At 47.7% G+C, this 18,460-nt stretch overlaps 2 protein-coding genes across 3 annotated transcripts in view; one reads left to right on the top strand and one right to left on the bottom strand.

Moving 5' to 3' along the window:
* LOC144247634 (uncharacterized) overlaps positions 1–4,999 on the bottom strand; it is a 748,886-nt gene extending 743,887 nt beyond the window's left edge. For both annotated transcript variants that reach the window (XM_085565290.1, XM_085565289.1), the window contains exon 1: positions 4,864–4,999. The gene's annotated coding sequence lies outside the window, so the exon portion shown is untranslated. The remainder of the gene's footprint in view (positions 1–4,863) is intronic.
* Positions 5,000–6,333: 1,334 nt separating this feature from the next.
* Positions 6,334–16,593, top strand: LOC144247640 (uncharacterized). The gene is made up of 2 exons (XM_085565330.1): positions 6,334–6,427; positions 15,536–16,593. The coding sequence occupies exon 2, from the start codon at positions 15,563–15,565 to the stop codon at positions 16,424–16,426; it is 864 nt and encodes a 287-aa protein (XP_085421456.1). The 5' UTR covers positions 6,334–6,427; positions 15,536–15,562; the 3' UTR covers positions 16,427–16,593.
* The last annotated feature ends 1,867 nt before the right edge of the window (positions 16,594–18,460 follow it).

Genomic DNA, 18,460 nt, shown 5'->3' with positions numbered 1-18,460 from the left:
TGGAAAACCACAGTTAAAAGGTGTCAAAACCAATTTGCCTGGAAATGAGTAAAAAAGGAGTGACAAGGGAAACAGAGGGCAAGCCTGGGTTGAGCACTGTACTCACCAGTGAGAAGATCACACGTACCTGCTGTGGGCAGCAGCCCCACAGGCAGGGGAGGTGGGGCTATAAGCTATGCCAGACCTCTGTCATTCCTGTTTCTGTCTCTCATTTGTTGCCTTTTCCCTTCTGAGATAGCAGCAAGATCGTGTCACAAATGCTACAGAAAGTGTTACATGGAAAGAAACCAAAGTTCCTTTTTGTTACACACCCCCATGTCAACAGCCACTGTTATAACCCATCCAAATTAAGTACCTGCAGGAAAAAGGGGGAAAATTATCACATTACAAAGAACTTAGGGAAAAGTAGTAATACTTGGGGCATGGAATGTCCAAAAGGAGAGAGATCCATTTGTTTTACATTTGATCTTAGAAATATAGTCCAAGATTCGGTAAAGAGACAATTAGTAAAAAAAAAGTAAAACAAGCACAGCAGTCTAGCTTTGTATTAACACCAAATTATATCCTGAATCATATTAAATGACTCCAAGCACTTATAGAGAAGATAACAAACAAAGCTGCTCAGGCATTGGAATAAATATTGAGTCTGCAAAGCCAAACATCACCTGCAGTGTATTAAAATAGGTTGGCTTTACGCTATTTATTGGCTAAAGAATGGGGTGTACAGATTGTTGAAAACAGATGGCAATGAGGATGTCATCCTGGAAAAAACAAAGGATATCAGAAAAAAATTATGACCCAGGTATTGACCTAGTCCAAAAATGGGAAAATAATGTTAAAAACTAGCAGGTGGGGTAAGGTATTGAGAATGGGATGGTGGAAGAAACTAGGATTCTTCCTTTTATGTGTTACAAGTGTTTTGATATTTCTCTTTCTTTAATCCCATGTTTTATTTGATTACCAACAAAGTCCAAAGAATGGAAGAGGATAAGAAATATTGCTCAAGCCAAATGATTTATAATTAATAAGAGGCGGGATTGTGAAAAATGCATATTTAAGACTGGCTTTTCGCAAATGTTACAATGAATATATATATGTAATGTTAGAAAGTTATGCTGTATTAATTCCCTTACGTATTGTGTTAAGTGTAGTTTTAGGTTACAACATAATGTTAAAATAGAGATTATGTATGTGGGGGGAGTTTTCTTTTTAAGAAAGAGACGCTCCCTTTGAAGAACACCTAAATCTTCCAAAGGAGAGGAATTTATGGCTTCTTATCAGAAGAAGATAATTTCTTCAGGCCCTGCTCAGACTTGAAGACACCAGGGGATTAAAGGAAACAGTTGACATACAACAGAGTTTCTTGTTTAGAATAGAATGTGTGCATAACCATGAAGGATGTATGAATATGCAACAAGTGTATTGGTTTAAGGGTGATTCCTTTGTTCACAAGTCATGCTTTTCTTAGGACGTCCGTAATTCTTTGTTTTTATTGTCTTGTAATTGTCCTAACTCTAAACCATATTACTCTAATTGTATTATTATTTTTATAACCATATTATTATTATGATACTTATAAAATTTTAAAAACAAAATGATTGGATTTTTTCAAAATTTACAAAACTAGATGAGATTTAAAAGTGACCCTTTAACTCATAAACAATAAATAGATGATTTGAAGGGGGAAAAAAAAGCAGCAGGTTGTGGGGGGGGCACAAGTGAGGCTGCTGAAGACTGCTGTGGAAGAGAAGCTGCATTCCAGGCACCCAGGAGGAGCTTTAGAAATGCAAATTAACACTGCTGGGGCAAAGTGGGGACAATGTACCTGGCTCTTCTTGCCTGGGGCAGGAATTGGCTGATTCCCTCTGCCCCTCACCCCAAGCCCTGCCTGCTTGCACAGATGGAATCTGCACTGCTGAAGGCAGAGCCCATGCTGAGGATCTCTGACTCTGCAACAGAAATGGCTGAAGCTGCAAAGGGAAACAGCAAATGGAGAATGTCGGGAAAACTGCACTAAAATAAGGGGGGGTGTGGGAACTCAAAATGTCTCTCAGACATTTTTAGAGGTTCCAGGCCTTGGTCAGAAGCATTCTAGACCCTGGCAGACAGCTGAAAAACAACTGTGATTTTGAGTTTGAGCCATGGATAGAATTACCAACTGTGGAGGTGGAACAAGCAATCACAAAAGGTTAAATAGTATAGTATAAGTAATTACAAAGTAGAGGGGAAATTTTTTTAGTATCGTACAGGGGGGTTTTAGCACATGTACAGGGGGGTTTTCACTTTGTACATGGGGGTCAGAAGTTCTAAGATGGAGGAAAGTGGGCTGATCCTGTCCTTCTTCCTTCTTCTTCCTTACCTCCATGTTCTTGGTGATGTTGGCACTCACAGATTGGTTTAGAGTAGAAAAACACTTGGCAACGTAGGTAGTAGGTATTGGGGAATAATTGTAAACATGTTATACGTAATATATCTTATAAAAGATAGCAGCAGCCCTGGGCGGGGGGAGAGACGAAGAAGACAGCAGAGAGAGAGGATGTCAGTGTGTGTGTGCCTCTACCCAGGCCACTGATCAAATAGCCGCAGTTCAAGAACATAATCTGTTAGATAACTAGCAATAAACTGCCTTGAGACCGAACAGCTAAGCCTGTGGAGTTTTTCTTTGGAAGCACGGGTTGGAGGAGGAATTTCACCACCACATGTGGCCCCAAAACAAGGCTGGGGTTCTCACAGGGGGGATCATCCCTCTGCCCACTCCAAGATCTACTGCCTCTGTCTGTGCTGTACAGGGTGTATCAGAGCACTGGGGGTTTTGCTATAACAAGTTCAGGGAAATCAGTTGGAATTCAAGTATATGATGAAGGAATAAGAAAAAAAATGGTCAATTGATGCAGCCCCAGTTTGAGAGAGCGCCCAAACATGGGGAAAAGATGAAGGGGCACCAGAACAAATCCTACAACACCATGGACCAGCCCCTGAGAACCAAAATGATTTTGTGAAAAATACATGTTATATGGCTCTGTGCAGATAGTTACTATATGTATTATGTTATATTGATTAGTTGAGCTGTATTAACATTTTAACAGTATGGTAAATGTAGCTTTGTAGATAAAATGAAGCTTTAGTAGTTAAAAGAGAAAATATGCATGCGGGGGTTTACGAAATGAGAACACCTAAATTCGCTCTAGGAACACTTAAATTCTCCAGACAAGAGGAATTTATGGTCTTCTTACTAGAAGAATCTAATTTCTTCAGGCCATGCTCAGACTGGAGGATGCCGTGGGGATTAAAAAAAACAGCTGACATACAACAGACAGAGTTTCTTGTTTTAAATAGAATGTATACATAATCATGAAGGATATATGAATATGCAGCAGTGTATTTATTTAGGGGTGATTCCTTTATTCACAAGATATGCTTGTTGTGGCTTAAGTGCCCAAGAGACCATCCAGACATATGTAAGTCTTTGTTTTTATTGTCTTCCAATTGTCCTAACTCTAAATTTTTATTAGTTTCATTGTATTCCTACTTTTATAACCATTTTACTAGTATTTAACTTCTAACATTTTAAAAACCAAGTGATTGGCGTTTCTCACAAATTCCTATCAGGAGACAGAGAACCCATTTAGCATTTCAATGCCATAATTAGCTTACAAGCTGTCCTCGGAATAAGAAACAACCAGACAGCTCCAGCTCCTGACCTTCCTGCCGACCAAGCCACTAAAATGAGGAACACAACATTTCACCAGGGGATGGGATCAGATTATCTGTTGGCAGAAAAAAACAGAAGTTTGTGGAAAACTAACTTACTCAAACTGATGTTGGCAAAGAGATGACAAGAGAAAACTGCTAAAAAAGATAACAAAGGAAATAGGAGAGCAGTTTATGTATTGCTCCAAACATGGAAAGGATGGAAATGAAAGACGGTTCTCTGGCTCCCCAGCAGACCAGGGGTTAAACGAATGCTGCTTCTCCTCTTCTGTGCTGCAGCAACTCTCATCTTTTTACCATGCTCCACACCTTGGCAGTGCAGCTCATCCAGCAGCTGAGCCAGGGCATGCAGGTGGCAGCCAGGCCTCCTGATCCACAAACGGCTACAAAAGGACAGGGAATGAGGGCACCGAGAATAATCCCAAAACCAAAGAGGACCCGGGAAGAACAAAACAGAGTCAAGGAGTGAATCTGCCTAGAGATAGGGCCGGGCACTTGTAGATAAGGAAGCAAGGCGAGAAAAAATCAGTTCCAATAAATGTTAGACATTGACCCAGACAGCTGCTCAAAGTCCCGCTACATTCCCGAACTTCGAGGAGAAGAACAAAGACTTAACAGAGCCATGAATATCGGCTGTTCTACAAAAGGAGGGTGCACATTAACGAGGACAGGCTCCAGGCGCATCGGGAAGTCGGAACCTTCCAAGGAACTCAGCCGGTGGGCAAAGGCAGAGGGAGATGCGGCCGGGAAAATGAGGATAAAAAGGAGGCTGCGGGCTACAAGCACGGCAGAGAGCGCACGGCAAATGCCCCACGGCCTCTGCCCCTGCTCGGCAATAAAGTCACTTTGACAGGACTCCTCGCTCTCCGCCGGGCACACGAACCTCCGGCGACGGGAATTTCCCCGCCCGCTCCCGGCCGCGGGGCAGCCCCTCTGTCCCACCCACAGCAGCCGGGCCGAGCCAGCGCTGCTCCGGCAGCGGCTCCTGCCCGGCCCCGGCGGGAAGGAGACCGCGGGCAGCCGCTCCCGCAGCGCCCTCAGCCCGGGGCCGGCACGGGCCGGACACGGCACCGGCGAGCCGCCGGAGCCCCCTGCCGCCCCCTCCGCCCGCAGCCGGCCCCGAGCCCCCGCAGAGCCCAGCGCGGCTCCCACCTGCGCCGGGGCCGCCTCCGAGCTCCGCCGCCGCCGCCTCACCGCGCTCCGGCCGCTGCCGCCGCTGCCGGGCCCGCACAGCCGCTCGGCCAATGGCGGCGCTGCGCGGCCACGGCCGCCCTCAGCCCGCCGCCGGGGCCGCGCCGCGCCCCGCTCCACCAATCAGCGCGCCGCAACCGCGAGTGACGGCACCGGCGGCCAATGGCAGCGAGCTCGGGGCGGGCTCTGCGCACGGCCCCGCCTCGCCCCGCGCTCTCGGCGCCCCCGGGCTGCGTGAGGGGAAAGCCGGAGATGAGGAACAGCCCCGGCACGGGCCCGGGCCCGAGCCGGGATTGAGCTGCCCGCACAAACAAACTTCTCCGCGCCTCCCGCCACGGCTTTCCCGGCCCTGCGCCTCCCGTGCCTCCGCCTCTGCGGGAAGCCCAGGAGCCTCACTTCTCCTGCCCCTCGTTAGCGCATCAGTGCTTCGCTTTGATTTCCCCCAAAAGGGAAACCTGCCCCAAGCCCTGTGGGTGGGTGGGGGAGGGGAGAGATTTCTGGCGGAAAACTCCAAAGACTCGGAGCAGGAGAAGGAGAAGTCAGTACAGAGCCTTAAATGCAGCTTTCCCCACGCCTCCCTGCTCCCAGCTGCACCTCCTCCCCTGGCAGACCAGGGGTTAAACATTGGGTGTCTCCTGGATTTTCCCCGGAAAGGGCCCATCTCTGCACAGAACCACATTTTTTCATTTGTAAATTAGGTCTTTCTTTCTCTGCCATCTGTGGTTTTTCCAGCCCCGGCTGCAGCCACTGGTCATTTAAAACTTAAAGAATATTTTTCTACAAGCACAACTGACTTGATGTATATTTTTCATAAGCACGAATTATTCCATAATATATATTACAATGGGGCTGCGGAGATCCCCCTACAGATCCATGGGGATGCAGAGATCCCGCAGCTGGGAGCAGGGAGGCGTGGGGAAAGCTGCATTTAAGGCTCTGCACTGACTTCTCCTTCTCCTGCTCCGAGTCTTTGGAGTTTTCTGACAGAAATCTCTCCCCTCACCCACCCACCCACAGGGCTTGGGGCAGGTTTCCCTTTCCGGGGGAAATCAAAGCGAAGCACTGACGCGCTAACGAGGGGCAGGAGAAGTGAGGCTCCTGGGCTTCCCGCAGAGGCGGAGGCACGGGAGGCGCAGGGCCGGGAAAGCCGTGGCGGGAGGCGCGGAGAAGTTTGTTTGTGTGGGCAGCTCAATCCCGGCTCGGGCCCGGGCCCGTGCCGGGGCTGTTCCTCATCTCCGGCTTTCCCCTCACGCAGCCCGGGGGCGCCGAGAGCGCGGGGCGAGGCGGGGCCGTGCGCAGAGCCCGCCCCGAGCTCGCTGCCATTGGCCGCCGGTGCCGTCAGTCGCGGTTGCGGCGCGCTGATTGGTGGGAGCGGGGCGCGGCGCGGCCCCGGCGGCGGGCTGAGGGCGGCCGTGGCCGCGCAGCGCCGCCATTGGCCGAGCGGCTGTGCGGGCCCGGCAGCGGCGGCAGCGGCCGGAGCGCGGTGAGGCGGCGGCGGCGGAGCTCGGAGGCGGCCCCGGCGCAGGTGGGAGCCGCGCTGGGCTCTGCGGGGGCTCGGGGCCGGCTGCGGGCGGAGGGGGCGGCAGGGGGCTCCGGCGGCTCGCCGGTGCCGTGTCCGGCCCGTGCCGGCCCCGGGCTGAGGGCGCTGCGGGAGCGGCTGCCCGCGGTCTCCTTCCCGCCGGGGCCGGGCAGGAGCCGCTGCCGGAGCAGCGCTGGCTCGGCCCGGCTGCTGTGGGTAGGACAGAGGGGCTGCCCCGCGGCCGGGAGCGGGCGGGGAAATTCCCGTCGCCGGAGGTTCGTGTGCCCGGAGGAGAGCGAGGAGTCCTGTCAAAGTGACTTTATTGCCGAGCAGGGGCAGAGGCCGTGGGGCATTTGCCGTGCGCTCTCTGCCGTGCTTGTAGTCCGCAGCCTCCTTTTTATCCTCATTTTCCCGGCCGCATCTCCCTCTGCCTTTGCCCACCGGCTGAGTTCCTTGGAAGGTTCCGACTTCCCGATGCGCCTGGAGCCTGTCCTCGTTAATGTGCACCCTCCTTTTGTAGAACAGCCGATATTCATGGCTCTGTTAAGTCTACGTTCTTTTCCTCGAAGTTCGGGAATGTGGCGGGACTATGAGCAGCTGTCTGGGTCAATTTGTAACATTTATTGGGACTGATTTTTTCTCTCGTTACTTTCTTCTCTACAAGTGCCTGGCCCTATCTCCAGGCAGATTCACTCCTTGACTTTTGTTTTGTTCTTTCCGGGTCCTCTTTGGTTTTGGGATTATTCTCGGTGCCCTCATTCCCTGTCCTTTTGTAGCCGTTTGTGGATCAGGAGGCCTGGCTGCCACCTGCATGCCCTGGCTCAGCTGCTGGCTGAGCTGCACTGCCAAGGTGTGGAGCATGGTAAAAAGATGAGAGTTGCTGCAGCACAGAAGAGGAGAAGCAGCATTCCTTTAACCTCTGGTGTGCCTGGGAGCCACGAAAACTTGTCCCATTTCCATCCTTTCCATGTTTGGAGCAATACATAAACTGCTCTCCTATTTCCTTTGTTAGCTTTTTCACCACTTTTCCCATGCCATCTCTTTACCAGCAGCAGTTTGAGACACTTAGTTTTCCACAAACTCCTCCTTTTTCTGCTAAGAGATAATCTGATCCCATCTCCTGGTGAAATGTTGTGTTCCTCATTTTAATGGCTTGGTCAGCAGGAAGGTCAGGAGCTGGAGCTGTCTGGTTGTTTCTTATTCCGAGGACAGCTTGTAAGCTAATGATGCCATTGAAATGCTAAATGGGTTCTCTGTCTCCTGATAGGAATTTGTGAGAAACGCCAATGACTTGGTTTTTAAAATGTTAGAAGTTTAATACAGTAAAATGGTGATAAAAGTAGGAATACAATTAGACCAATAAAAATTTAGAGTTAGGACAATTGCAAGACAGTAAAAAGCAAAGACTTATGGATGTCTGGATGCTCTCTTGGGGACTTAAGCCACAACAAGCATACCTTGTAAATAAAGGAGTCACCCCTAATAAAATACACTGTTGCATATTCATATGTCCTTCATGGTTATGCATACATTCTATTTCAAACAAGAAACTCTGTCTGTTGTATGTCAGCTGTTTTTTTTAATCCCCACGGCATCCTCCAGTCTGAGCATGGCCTGAGGAAATTAGCTTCTTCTAGTAAGAAAAACATAAATTCCTCTTGTCTGGAGAATTTAGGTGTTCCTAGAGCGAATTTAGGTGTTCTCATTCCTTAACACCCCCCCCCATGCATATTTTCTCTTTTAACTACTAAAGCTTCATTTTATCTACAAAGCTACGTTTACCATACTGTTAAAATGTTAATACAGCTCAACTAATCAATATAACATAATACATATAGTAACTATCTGCACAGAGCCATATAACATGTATTTTTCACAAAATCATTTTGGTTCTCAGGGGCTGGTCCATGGTGTTGTAGGATTTGTTCTGGTGGCCGTTCATCTTTTCCCCATGTTTGGGCGTTCCCTCAAGCTGGGGCTGCATCAATTGACCATTTTTTTTCTTATTCCTTCATCATATACTTGAATTCCAACTGATTTCCCTGAACTTATTATAGCAAAACCCCACTGCTCTGATACACCCTGTACAGCACAGACAGGGACAGCATATGTTGGAGTGGGCAGAGGGATGATCCCCCCCCCCTTATTTTAGTGAAGTTTTCCCAAAATTCTCCATTTGCTGTTTCCCTTTGCAGCTTCAGCCATTTCTGTTGCAGAGTCAGAGATCCTCAGCATGGGCTCTGCCTTCAGCTGTGCAGATTCCATCTGTGCAAGCAGGCAGAGCTTGGGGTGAGGGGCAGAGGGAATCAGCCAATTCCTGCCCCAGGCAAGAAGAGCCAGGTACATTGTCCCCACTTTGCCCCAGCAGTGTTAATTTGCATTTCTAAAGCTCCTCCCGGGTGCCTGGAATGCAGCTTCTCTTCCACAGCAGCCTCAGCTGTGTCCCCCCCAGAACCTGCTTCTTTTTTTCCCTTCAAATAATCTATTTATTGTTTATGAGTTAAAGGGTCACCTTTAAATCTCATCTAGTTTTGAAAATTGTGAAAAAAGGCAATCACTTGGTTTTTAAAATTTTAAAAGTTTAGTAATAATAAAATGGTTATAAAAATAATAATACAATTAGAGTAATACGGTTTAGAGTTAGAACAATTACAAGACAATAAAAAGCAAAGAATTACGGTAGTAAGTCAAGAAAAGCATGACTTGTGAACAAAGGAATCACCCTTAAACCAAGACACTTGTTGCATATTCATACATCCTTCATTGTTATGCATACATCCTATTCTAAACAAGAAACTGTTGTATCTCAACTGTTCCCTTTAATCCCCTGTAGTCTTCAAGTCTGAGCAAGGCCTGAAGAAATTAGGTTCTTCTGATAAGAAGCCATAAATTCCTCTCCTTTGGAAGATTTAGGTGTTCTTCAAAGGGAGCATCTCATTCCTAAAAAGAAAACTCCCCCCACATACATAATCTCTATTTTAACATTATGTTGTAACCTAAAACTACACTTAACACAATACGTAAGGGAATTAATACAGCATAACTTTCTAACATTACATTTATATTATTCATTGTATCATTTGCGAAAAGCCAATCATAAATATGCATTTTTCACAATCCTTCCTCTTATTGCTCAAGCCAAATGATTTATAAAGAATATTTCCTGTCCTCTTGCATTTTTTGGACTCTGTTGGTAATCAAATAAAACATGGGATTAAACAAAGAAAAAATATCAAAACACTTGTAACACATAAAAGGAAGAATCCTAATTTCTTCCACCATCCCATTCTCAATACATTACCCCACCTGCTAGTTTTTAACATTATTTTCCCATTTTTGGACTGATACCTGGGTCATAATTTTTTTCTGATATCCTTTGTTTTTTCCAGGATGACATCCTCATTGCCATCTGTTTTCAACAATCTGTACACCCCATTCTTTAGCCAATAAATAGCGTAAAGCCGACCTATTTTAATACACTGCAGGTGATGTTTGGCTTTGCAGACTCAATATTTATTCCAATGCCTGAGCAGCTTTGTTTATTATCTTCTCTATAAGTGCTTGGAGTCATTTAATATGATTCAGGATATAATTTGGTGTTAATACAAAGCTAGACTGCTGTGCTTGTTTTACCTTTTTTTTTACTAATTGTCTCTTTACCGAATCTTGGACTATATTTCTAAGATCAAATGTAAAACAAATCCATCTCTCTCCTTTTGGACATTCCATGCCCCAAGTATTACTACTTTTCCCTAAGTTCTTTGTAATGTGATAATTTTCCCCCTTTTTCCTGCAGGTACTTAATTTGGATGGGTTATAACAGTGGCTGTTGACATGGGTGTGTAACAAAAAGGAACTTTGGTTTCTTTCCATGTAACACTTTCTGTAGCATTTGTGACACGATCTTGCTGCTATCTCAGAAGGGAAAAGACAACAAATGAGAGACAGAAACAGGAATGACAGAGGTCTGGCTTGGCTTATAGCCCCACCTCCCCTGCCTGTGGGGTTGCTGCCCACAGCAGGTACGTGTGATCTTCTCGCTGGTGAGTACAGTGCTCAACCCAGGCTTGCCCTCTGTTTCCCTTGTCACTCCTTTTTTACTCATTTCCAGGCAAGTTGTTTTTGACACCTTTTAACTGTGGTTTTCCATCATTCCTCAGGTATCTCTCAGTCCACAGGCACTGATAATTCCCATCTACAAAACCAATTTATTACTTCAGTTTTTGAGGTCATTCTGTATAGGGGATTGATTCAGTACTCAATACTTCTTGCAACGAGAACATAGATTTTGTGAACCACAATGCCAATTATTCTCATAATTTAAACATTCACTTATAACCCAGCTGCCATGTCCAATGTGGGGATGAATCAAATAAAGTATACAGCATAGTATTAATGGTAATTTCCCTTCTTGCCTGTACAAGTCACAGGCTAAGGCCAGACTATAAGAACTCTTTGACTCAAACACTCCCGATCCTCCTGTTTGAAGTGGCAGTGTTCCTCTGCCAAGGAGGTGTCGGAGGCGTCTCAGGGCTTATTCAGGCAGGGCTTAGAACCAGTGATGCAAGCTTTGCCTTATTTCTCAGTTAGGTGTTGTTCTTTGTACCTGCCTTGGATCATGTGGGTCTTCCCAAACCATTACCACCCAGTCCTGGTTGAAAGTCAATTTGGTATCACGCAGTTTAGATGTGATAGTCCATTCCTCACGTTTCTTCACAAATTCTTTTATTTTGCTGTCATGAATTCACCCTCTTTCCATGGTTGGGATTGCTGCTTTAGTAGTACCTGGAAAGGACTTCTCAATCGCACAGTGTTAAAAGAAAAACAATTCTGCATTAACTTTTACCATTAGTTTTCTTCAAAACTTTCTGGGTTTAACTAAAAACTTTTTCTATAGCTGCTTCTTCTTCTTGTATCCAGCTCTGCTAATTGCTGCAGAGGCCAATTCTTCTTCCTGTGAGCTATAATTAGTTAAATAAAAAAAGACTAGCCCAAATTTAACACAAGATGTATCACATCTCTTGGGTTTTTGCTTTTTACTGAACATCTAACTGTTTTAGTCTTACAGACCCATTCTTCAGAACAAAAGCCTCCTTTTCTTAACAACAAAAATCAGAAGGAAAAAAAAGAAGTCTTGTTTAAAAAAATAAACCACTTTGTGAGAGTCAGCTATCTCTCTTTGATCTTATCTCTATTGGTGGTCCCGATCTCCCTGTTTTTCACAGCTTTGGTTTTGACTCTGTCCTTCATCACTCCCCTCCCCTTGTTCTCACTCTGTCTAGCAGGAATGGGGGAGAACTTACAAATATCTACGGTATGGGGACTTTGGGGTGTATTTCGCTCTCCCTCTCTCTCTCTCTCTTTCTCCTTCACTCTCTTTTTCTCTCTTCACATTTCAACATCCACATTCCAATATCAGTCCACTTTCTAACATTAGTTCTACATCCTGGAGAGGTGAGTCTGCCAATCACCTCTCCCTCCTTTTCCAACTTCCTTACAAATTTAATTACTTTTGCTTAATGTATTCTGCAGGCCTGTAATTCACGGCACCCTCCACCAAGGGCTACCAGCTACCCACAGCTGACAGTGCTAAAACTAAAGACTTATTTTGCTGTCACAATTTTCCATTCACAAGCTTGGAAGGGTTGTAGGAACAAGGTAAACCACAACTTACTTCCAAAGTGACCTAGTCTGCACTAAAAAATTTAAGACAATCCTTGTTCATGCAATATGATTTGCAAAGAAGCCACGGTTTGATTTGGGAAGGGCATCTGAGGACACAGAGCATGAGTTTTACCAATCTATAATTTGAAGAGGGAATAGACAAAATGTGGATACAGTGGGGGAGACAGCAAGTAAGGAATTTATCTCTGCAATACTCTCTTTTTGACTGCCAGGAAACACTCTCTGAAGAGGTTTCTACGGTACAAACAATAACTGGATGGGAAGAGGCACTCCTGAATTTAAGCTTTGATGTCAAAGTAGGAAACTGCCCCTGGGCACTGCAGTGCTGGAGCACCCTGCCTGCAAACTCACCAGAGGCAAGCCACTGCTGCCACGCTGCAGGGCTGCCTGCAGCACAGAGGGAACCATGGCCAAGCCCTCCCTGCAGGCCTGGGTAATCCACACAAGGAATCACAGTTGCTTCATAGCTCTCTAACTCATCAAAGAAATAGGAAACTGTAGTAAACAGAGATCTCCCTCACCATCTTTTTCATATGTCTGTGTCACACACCCACTGTGATGCTGAAACTAACAAATTAACAGTTTACATTAGAAGATACTGAAATTTTTCTTCATCTAGCTTTGTAGGTTCCCTTTTCTATATGTAGCCACCTCCCATTCTGGGAAAAAATGAGCCCTATGTTTTTTACAAGTGTTTTTTATGCACATTTTTAATTGCTGTTCTAGATACACTGCAAATAGTTAGCACTTCCAGAAAAACTAGCAAACAAACAAAACAAAAAAACTAAGAAAGCAAAATACATTTGGGTACTTGAAAAAGGACTGGTTGGAAGGAAAAATGTTTCTCATTGACCTACCAAGGAGATGGTGTTACCTTTAGTTTAATTTTACACACTGAGAACACTTGATTGAACAGCCTGCACTGACTCAAAATAATAGCAGGTTTTGCTATGTCACAGCTGTAAACTAGTTTTTCAATCCTAGAGTACAGTAAGTTATGTCTTTCAAGATAAAAATCACAATGCAAATTGGAAGAAATTTAGCACAAAATTAATTTACCTCCAAAAGTCAGTTTATGACTTTCCTCTACCAGGATTGCAGTAGCTGCTATAGCTTGAATACACACTGGCCAGCCTTGATTTACTTAATCCCACATCTTTGATAAATAAGCCACGGGTCTCTTTACTCCTCCCCACTCTTGAAACAAAACCCTATGAGCTACCCCCTTTTCTTCATTTACATACAGATGAAAGGGTTTTGCTAGTGCAGGTAAGCTTAAAGTTGATATTGGGGCTAGTTTTAACTTCATTTTTCTTAGTTTTTCATTATCCTTTTTGGTCCATTTTATATCATCTCCCTCTGTCAATTTTTTTATTCAAAAATTTTACTGCCTGTGTATATCCTTCAATCCACAATCTATAATATCCCAATAATCTGAGTAGCTTTCTGATTTCCCCCTTTGAAGGGGGAGGGGGAAGGGATAGAATCCCTGTGTTTCATTCTGGGTTGAGCTTTCAACTACCCTTCCTAATCAAGTGTCCAAGATATTTTACCTCTGATTCTACAAATTGCAGCTTCCCTTTTGATACCTTTAATCCTTTTTCCCCAAGAAAATTCAAAAGCTTTATAGTAGCCTCTCTAACTTCAGCTTCAGCTTCCCCAGAAAGTAAAAGGTCATCTATGCATTAGATAACTTGCATTCCAGGGGGAGTGGGGAAAGTTTGTAGTATTGTTTCTAAAGCTTGTCCAAATAAGTTTGGGGATTCTGTAAAGCCCTGTGGTAGTTTTGTCCATCTTAATTGCTGTTTTCTCCCAGTTAGTGGGTCCTTCCATTCAAAAGCAAAGATTACTTGCTCTCCTTGGCTAATGGGCAAGCCCAAAAGGCATCTTTAAGCTCCACTACACTAAATCACTGATGCTGGGGAGGAACTTTACTGAAAAGAGTGTAAGGATTTGGTACCACTGGATAGCGGGTCTGAGTTCTTTTGTTAACCTCCCTTAAGGCTTGTACCAGTCTATAACTCCCATCAGGCTTCTTTACTGGGAGTATTGGGGTATTATGGGGAGACATACAAGGTTCTAATGTCCCATCCTTTATTAGTCCTTCTATTACTGGCTTTAAACATTCCCGTCCTTCTAAAGATACAGGATACTGCCGTTCACGTATGGGACAATTTTTTTTTCCTCAGTTGTAATCTTTATGGGGTCAATATTTAATCTTCCCCTATTTCCCTCCCCAGCCCAAACTTCCTTGTTAATTCTTCTTCCATCCTCCTGGCCTAGTTTTAAAAGTCTAGCTGTCATCTTCCCATCTTCTGGAACAACCCCTATTCCTAATTTCACTTGTAAATCTTGTCCCAGTAAATTGCTACCTGCCCCTGGGACCAAGAAAACATCCCTCATCCAAAATCTAGTTTCTCCCTCTATTGCCACATTTTTAATAACGGGTACTGTGAAACTCTCTCCTTTTGCTCCTGTTACTTTTACAGTATCTTTGCTTACACTATAACCTTTTGGAATATTTAACAGAAAGGTTCATTCTGCCCCTGTGTCTACCACAAACTCCAATTCTTCTTCTTGGGGACTCACTCTTAAAGTTATCTCAGCATTCCCCACCTGGACCCCACCTGCGCCCCCCCTCGGCCCCATGGCCCCGCGAGGGGAATTTGGGGAGGTGGGAGTGGGGCAGCGCCAAGGCCGGGCCCCCCCGCGCTGTCCTGGCGGGAGCGGCTGCAGTGGGGACCGAGTGCGGGCGGGAGCGGCCGAGAGCCCAGCGCTGCCCCAGCCCGACCTGCCCCAGCTCCATCCCTGCCCCTGCGCTGGGATGCTGTGGGGCTGGGGGGAAGAGGGAGCCGGCAGTGGGTGCTGGGGCTGGGGGCAGGAGGAGAAGGGAAGGAGAAGCAGGCTTGAGGAACAGAATGGTCAAACGATGCAGGTGGCAGGAGAGAGTGGGATTGTGCAGGAGAAGGAGGAATAGCAGGAGGAAGAGGAATCTGTGGAAGAGGAGAGATACAGGGGGAGGAGGAGCAGAAAGAGGAAGCAGCAGAAGGTTCCACCCCTCCCTGTGTCTGCAGCCTCCCCCCAGCCCCAGGAGCGCTGCTCCCCCCACATGGAGCAGGTGACTGTGGAGGGGGATGCACAATTTTCATGGGGTGAATCTTGGTGTTTCTGAGCTTGCTTGGGCTAAATGTTGGTGCTTTGGTTTTATATGGGAGCTGAATCTTTATCTTTTGGAGGAGATTTTTGCTGACTTGTGATGTTTGGGGAGTTTTTGATTTGTGTCTTGAAGTTTGTGGGACTTTTGGGCTGAATCTTGGTGTTTTGGAGGTTCTTACAGGTACAAGATTCCCAATGACTTCCAGGGATGAACTTGGGCAAGGAGGAACCTCCAGTCCAAGGTGCTCTCCTCTTGTTTTTCCCTCAAACCAGGATTTGTCATTCCCTGGGCGTGGCTGGATGGAGGAGGAGGAAAAGCCCCGGAGATGCTGCAGGAGGAGGAGCTGCAAACCCAGCCCAGGGAGCTGTGGGGAGGAAAGAGCCCCCCTGAGCCAGGAAGGCGGGCGGAGATCCAGGCGGAGCTCGGAGCTGGTGGAGAAGCCTCATGGCAGGGAGAAGCCCCACAAGTGCTTGGAATGTGGGAAGGGTTTCAGCTCCAGCTACCACCTGATCGAGCACCAGAGGATTCACACTGGGGAGAGACCCTACGAGTGTGGGGAGTGTGGGAAGAGGTTTCACACCAGCTCCCATCTCCTTAGACATGAGCGGAGTCACACAGAGGTGAGGCGCTTCCGCTGCCCCGACTGCGGGAAGGGCTTTAAGCACAACTCCCACCTCACTGTGCACCGGCGCATCCACACTGGGGAGAGGCCCTACAAGTGTGGGAAGTGTGGGAAGAGCTTCACAGACAGGGCTTACCTGATCCGGCACCAGGTGCTCCACACTGGGGAACGGCCCTATGAGTGCTTGGAATGTGGGAAGAGCTTTGGGTGGAGCTCACACCTGAGAAGACACCAGCGCATCCACACTGGGAAGAGGCCCTATGAGTGTCCCCAGTGTGGGAAGAGGTTTCAGACCAGCTCCCATCTCCTCGTACATGAGCGGATTCACACAGAGGAGAGGCCCTACCGCTGCTCCGACTGCGGGAAGGGCTTCAAGCACAACTCCAGCCTCACCAAGCACCGGCGCATCCACACTGGGGAGAGGCCCTACAAGTGTGAGAAGAGCTTCTCACACAGCTCTCACTTGACCACAGACCAACACGGAGGCACCACTAAGGGAAGCCCTGTGTGTGCCCCGAGTGAGGGAAGAGCTTGGAAGTGAGGGAAGAGAGTGAGGGAAGAGCTCAATGTTACCAGGTGATGTGATGTCATGAAGAATGTGTAAACAATGAGAAATTTTTACCAAAAACAGAGCCCTCTATAAGCACCATACAAGTAAATCCCTGTATAAACACCTGGTACACTCAATAAAATTGGCTGTGGTCTAAACTCGTATGTCTCCGTCTCTCGCAGGGGCAGAGTGACAGCAGGGCTGGGGGGACACTTGACCCCCCCAAAATCAGCATGGGGATGGAGCAGGGGTCCCGGCCGGGCCCGAGGCCACGGGGAGGTGCTGCGGCCGCCGGCGGCTCAGGAGCTCTGTGGGCAGAGAAAAGGGGGTGACACCGGGCTGGGGACCCCGGGGGAGCATTCACACTCTGGCGAAGGGGGGACACGACCCCCGGGACCCCCCTTTCTTGTGCAGGTAGAACTCCATCCCCAGTGCCAGGAAGACAAAGCCCAATTCGGGAGTCTCCAGTTCCTGTCAGCATCTTGGTGCGGCAGCATCCAGCAGCATCTCTGGGGGGTCCGCATGGGTCAGGATCCCCCAAAAACTCTCACAGACACCCAAGCCTTCCCAAGCACCCTCCTGGTCGCTCCCAACCCACTCAGGATCCCCTGAAACCTCCCTCTTGATCCCTTCCTCATCTCCCCAGGACCCACCAAAGCCCCTCCTGTCCCTCTCAGGATTCCACAGCCTCCTTCCAGTTGCCCCCACTGCCCCAGGACCCCCAAAGTCTCTCCCAGTCCCTTCCCAGCCCCACCAGGACTCACCCAGAGCCCTCCCAGTCTCTTCTCAGCACAACCAACCTCATCCCAATCTCTGCTTTTCCATCCCCAATCTCCATCCAGCTCCTTCGGGCTCACTCTATTCCCTCCCACTTAAACCTAGCACCCCCAAACTTGCTCCCAGTGCCCACCAGGACCCCCAGAACCTCATCCCACCCTTCCCAGTATTCTCCAAACCCCTACTTAGCCCTTCCAAACCCACAATCTCCTCTCCCAGTTGAAACCAGGCTCTCTCCAATTCCCTCCCAGTTGCTCCCAGCACATCCCAGTGGCTCTCCCAGCACCCCCAATTCCTCCCCTGTACCCCAGTTCCAACTCAGGGGGTGGTCCAGGCTGACATGCTCCACCTGGCAGGTGGAGGTGAGCCCGGCCCGCGTTGGGGTTTCCAGCAGCACCAGGAGCTGGTGGGTCCAGTCCCCGTTGGGGACCACGTCAGTGGCCACCACAGAGAGCTCCTGCTGGCCCTGGAACCACCTCAGCTGGATGGGAGCAGGCGGCCGGGGCCGGGCCGGGAGCTCGAGGGCAGCAGAGAGATGGACACGCTGGGGGGCACTGGGAGAGAGTGGGTGTAATAAATAAAATGGTCTTTGTTCATCAAAATGAGTGTTAAAGGAGATAAGAATTTGAACTGAGTAGGTAATGCAATTAGCATAGAAGGCTGTGTAACTAGTTATATACAAGTTGACTTTTAGGCCAAGGACAATCTGCAAGGAAGATGAGGAGCCTTCATTCCTATGACCACCAAGGGCAGAAAAAAAGACCCCCCAGCAACCAATTGCACCGGCACAGAGTGCATCGAGAGAAAATACATCAACCCGAAAGAAAATGGGACTATAAAAACAAAAAGGTCAAAGGGGGAAGGTGCTCCGTGGCAGAGCAGAGGCTCCCTGGCCACCCTGCCCTGTTCTTTTGCTTAATACCATTTGCTTAATAAATTATTGTTAATTGATTTATCTATAATTAGCCTCCCCAGTTGAATTTGTCCATAACAAATTTGGTGCCGTGACTCGGATAAGGGCGACCGGGTGGGAATTCCTAATCAGGGAGGCGCCCCGCTGCCTCTGCAGCGGCCCTGGTGCAGGCTTTTCCTTCCCAGACCCTTACCGACGAACCCAAATTCGGTATTGAGCACAAGGGATACCGGTAACCCCGTAATCTTTGTGCACGAAGCCGGGCGAAGACGCAGGACAGTGTGAGTATAAAAGTGGGGATCCGCTGGGTTGGGCTGGGATCCCAGGACATAACG

This window comes from Lonchura striata, chromosome 35 (assembly GCF_050655825.1).
Source record: "Lonchura striata isolate lonStrDom1 chromosome 35, ASM5065582v1, whole genome shotgun sequence".
NCBI lineage: Eukaryota > Metazoa > Chordata > Aves > Passeriformes > Estrildidae > Lonchura > Lonchura striata.
Note: the sequence above shows the minus strand (reverse complement) of the source record. Positions and strands in the feature narration are given on the sequence as shown.

Bases quoted from the DNA above. Each gene is read 5' to 3' on its own strand.
- LOC144247640 (XM_085565330.1), top strand. From the start codon at position 15,563: ATGGAGGAGGAGGAAAAGCCCCGGAGATGCTGCAGGAGGAGGAGCTGC.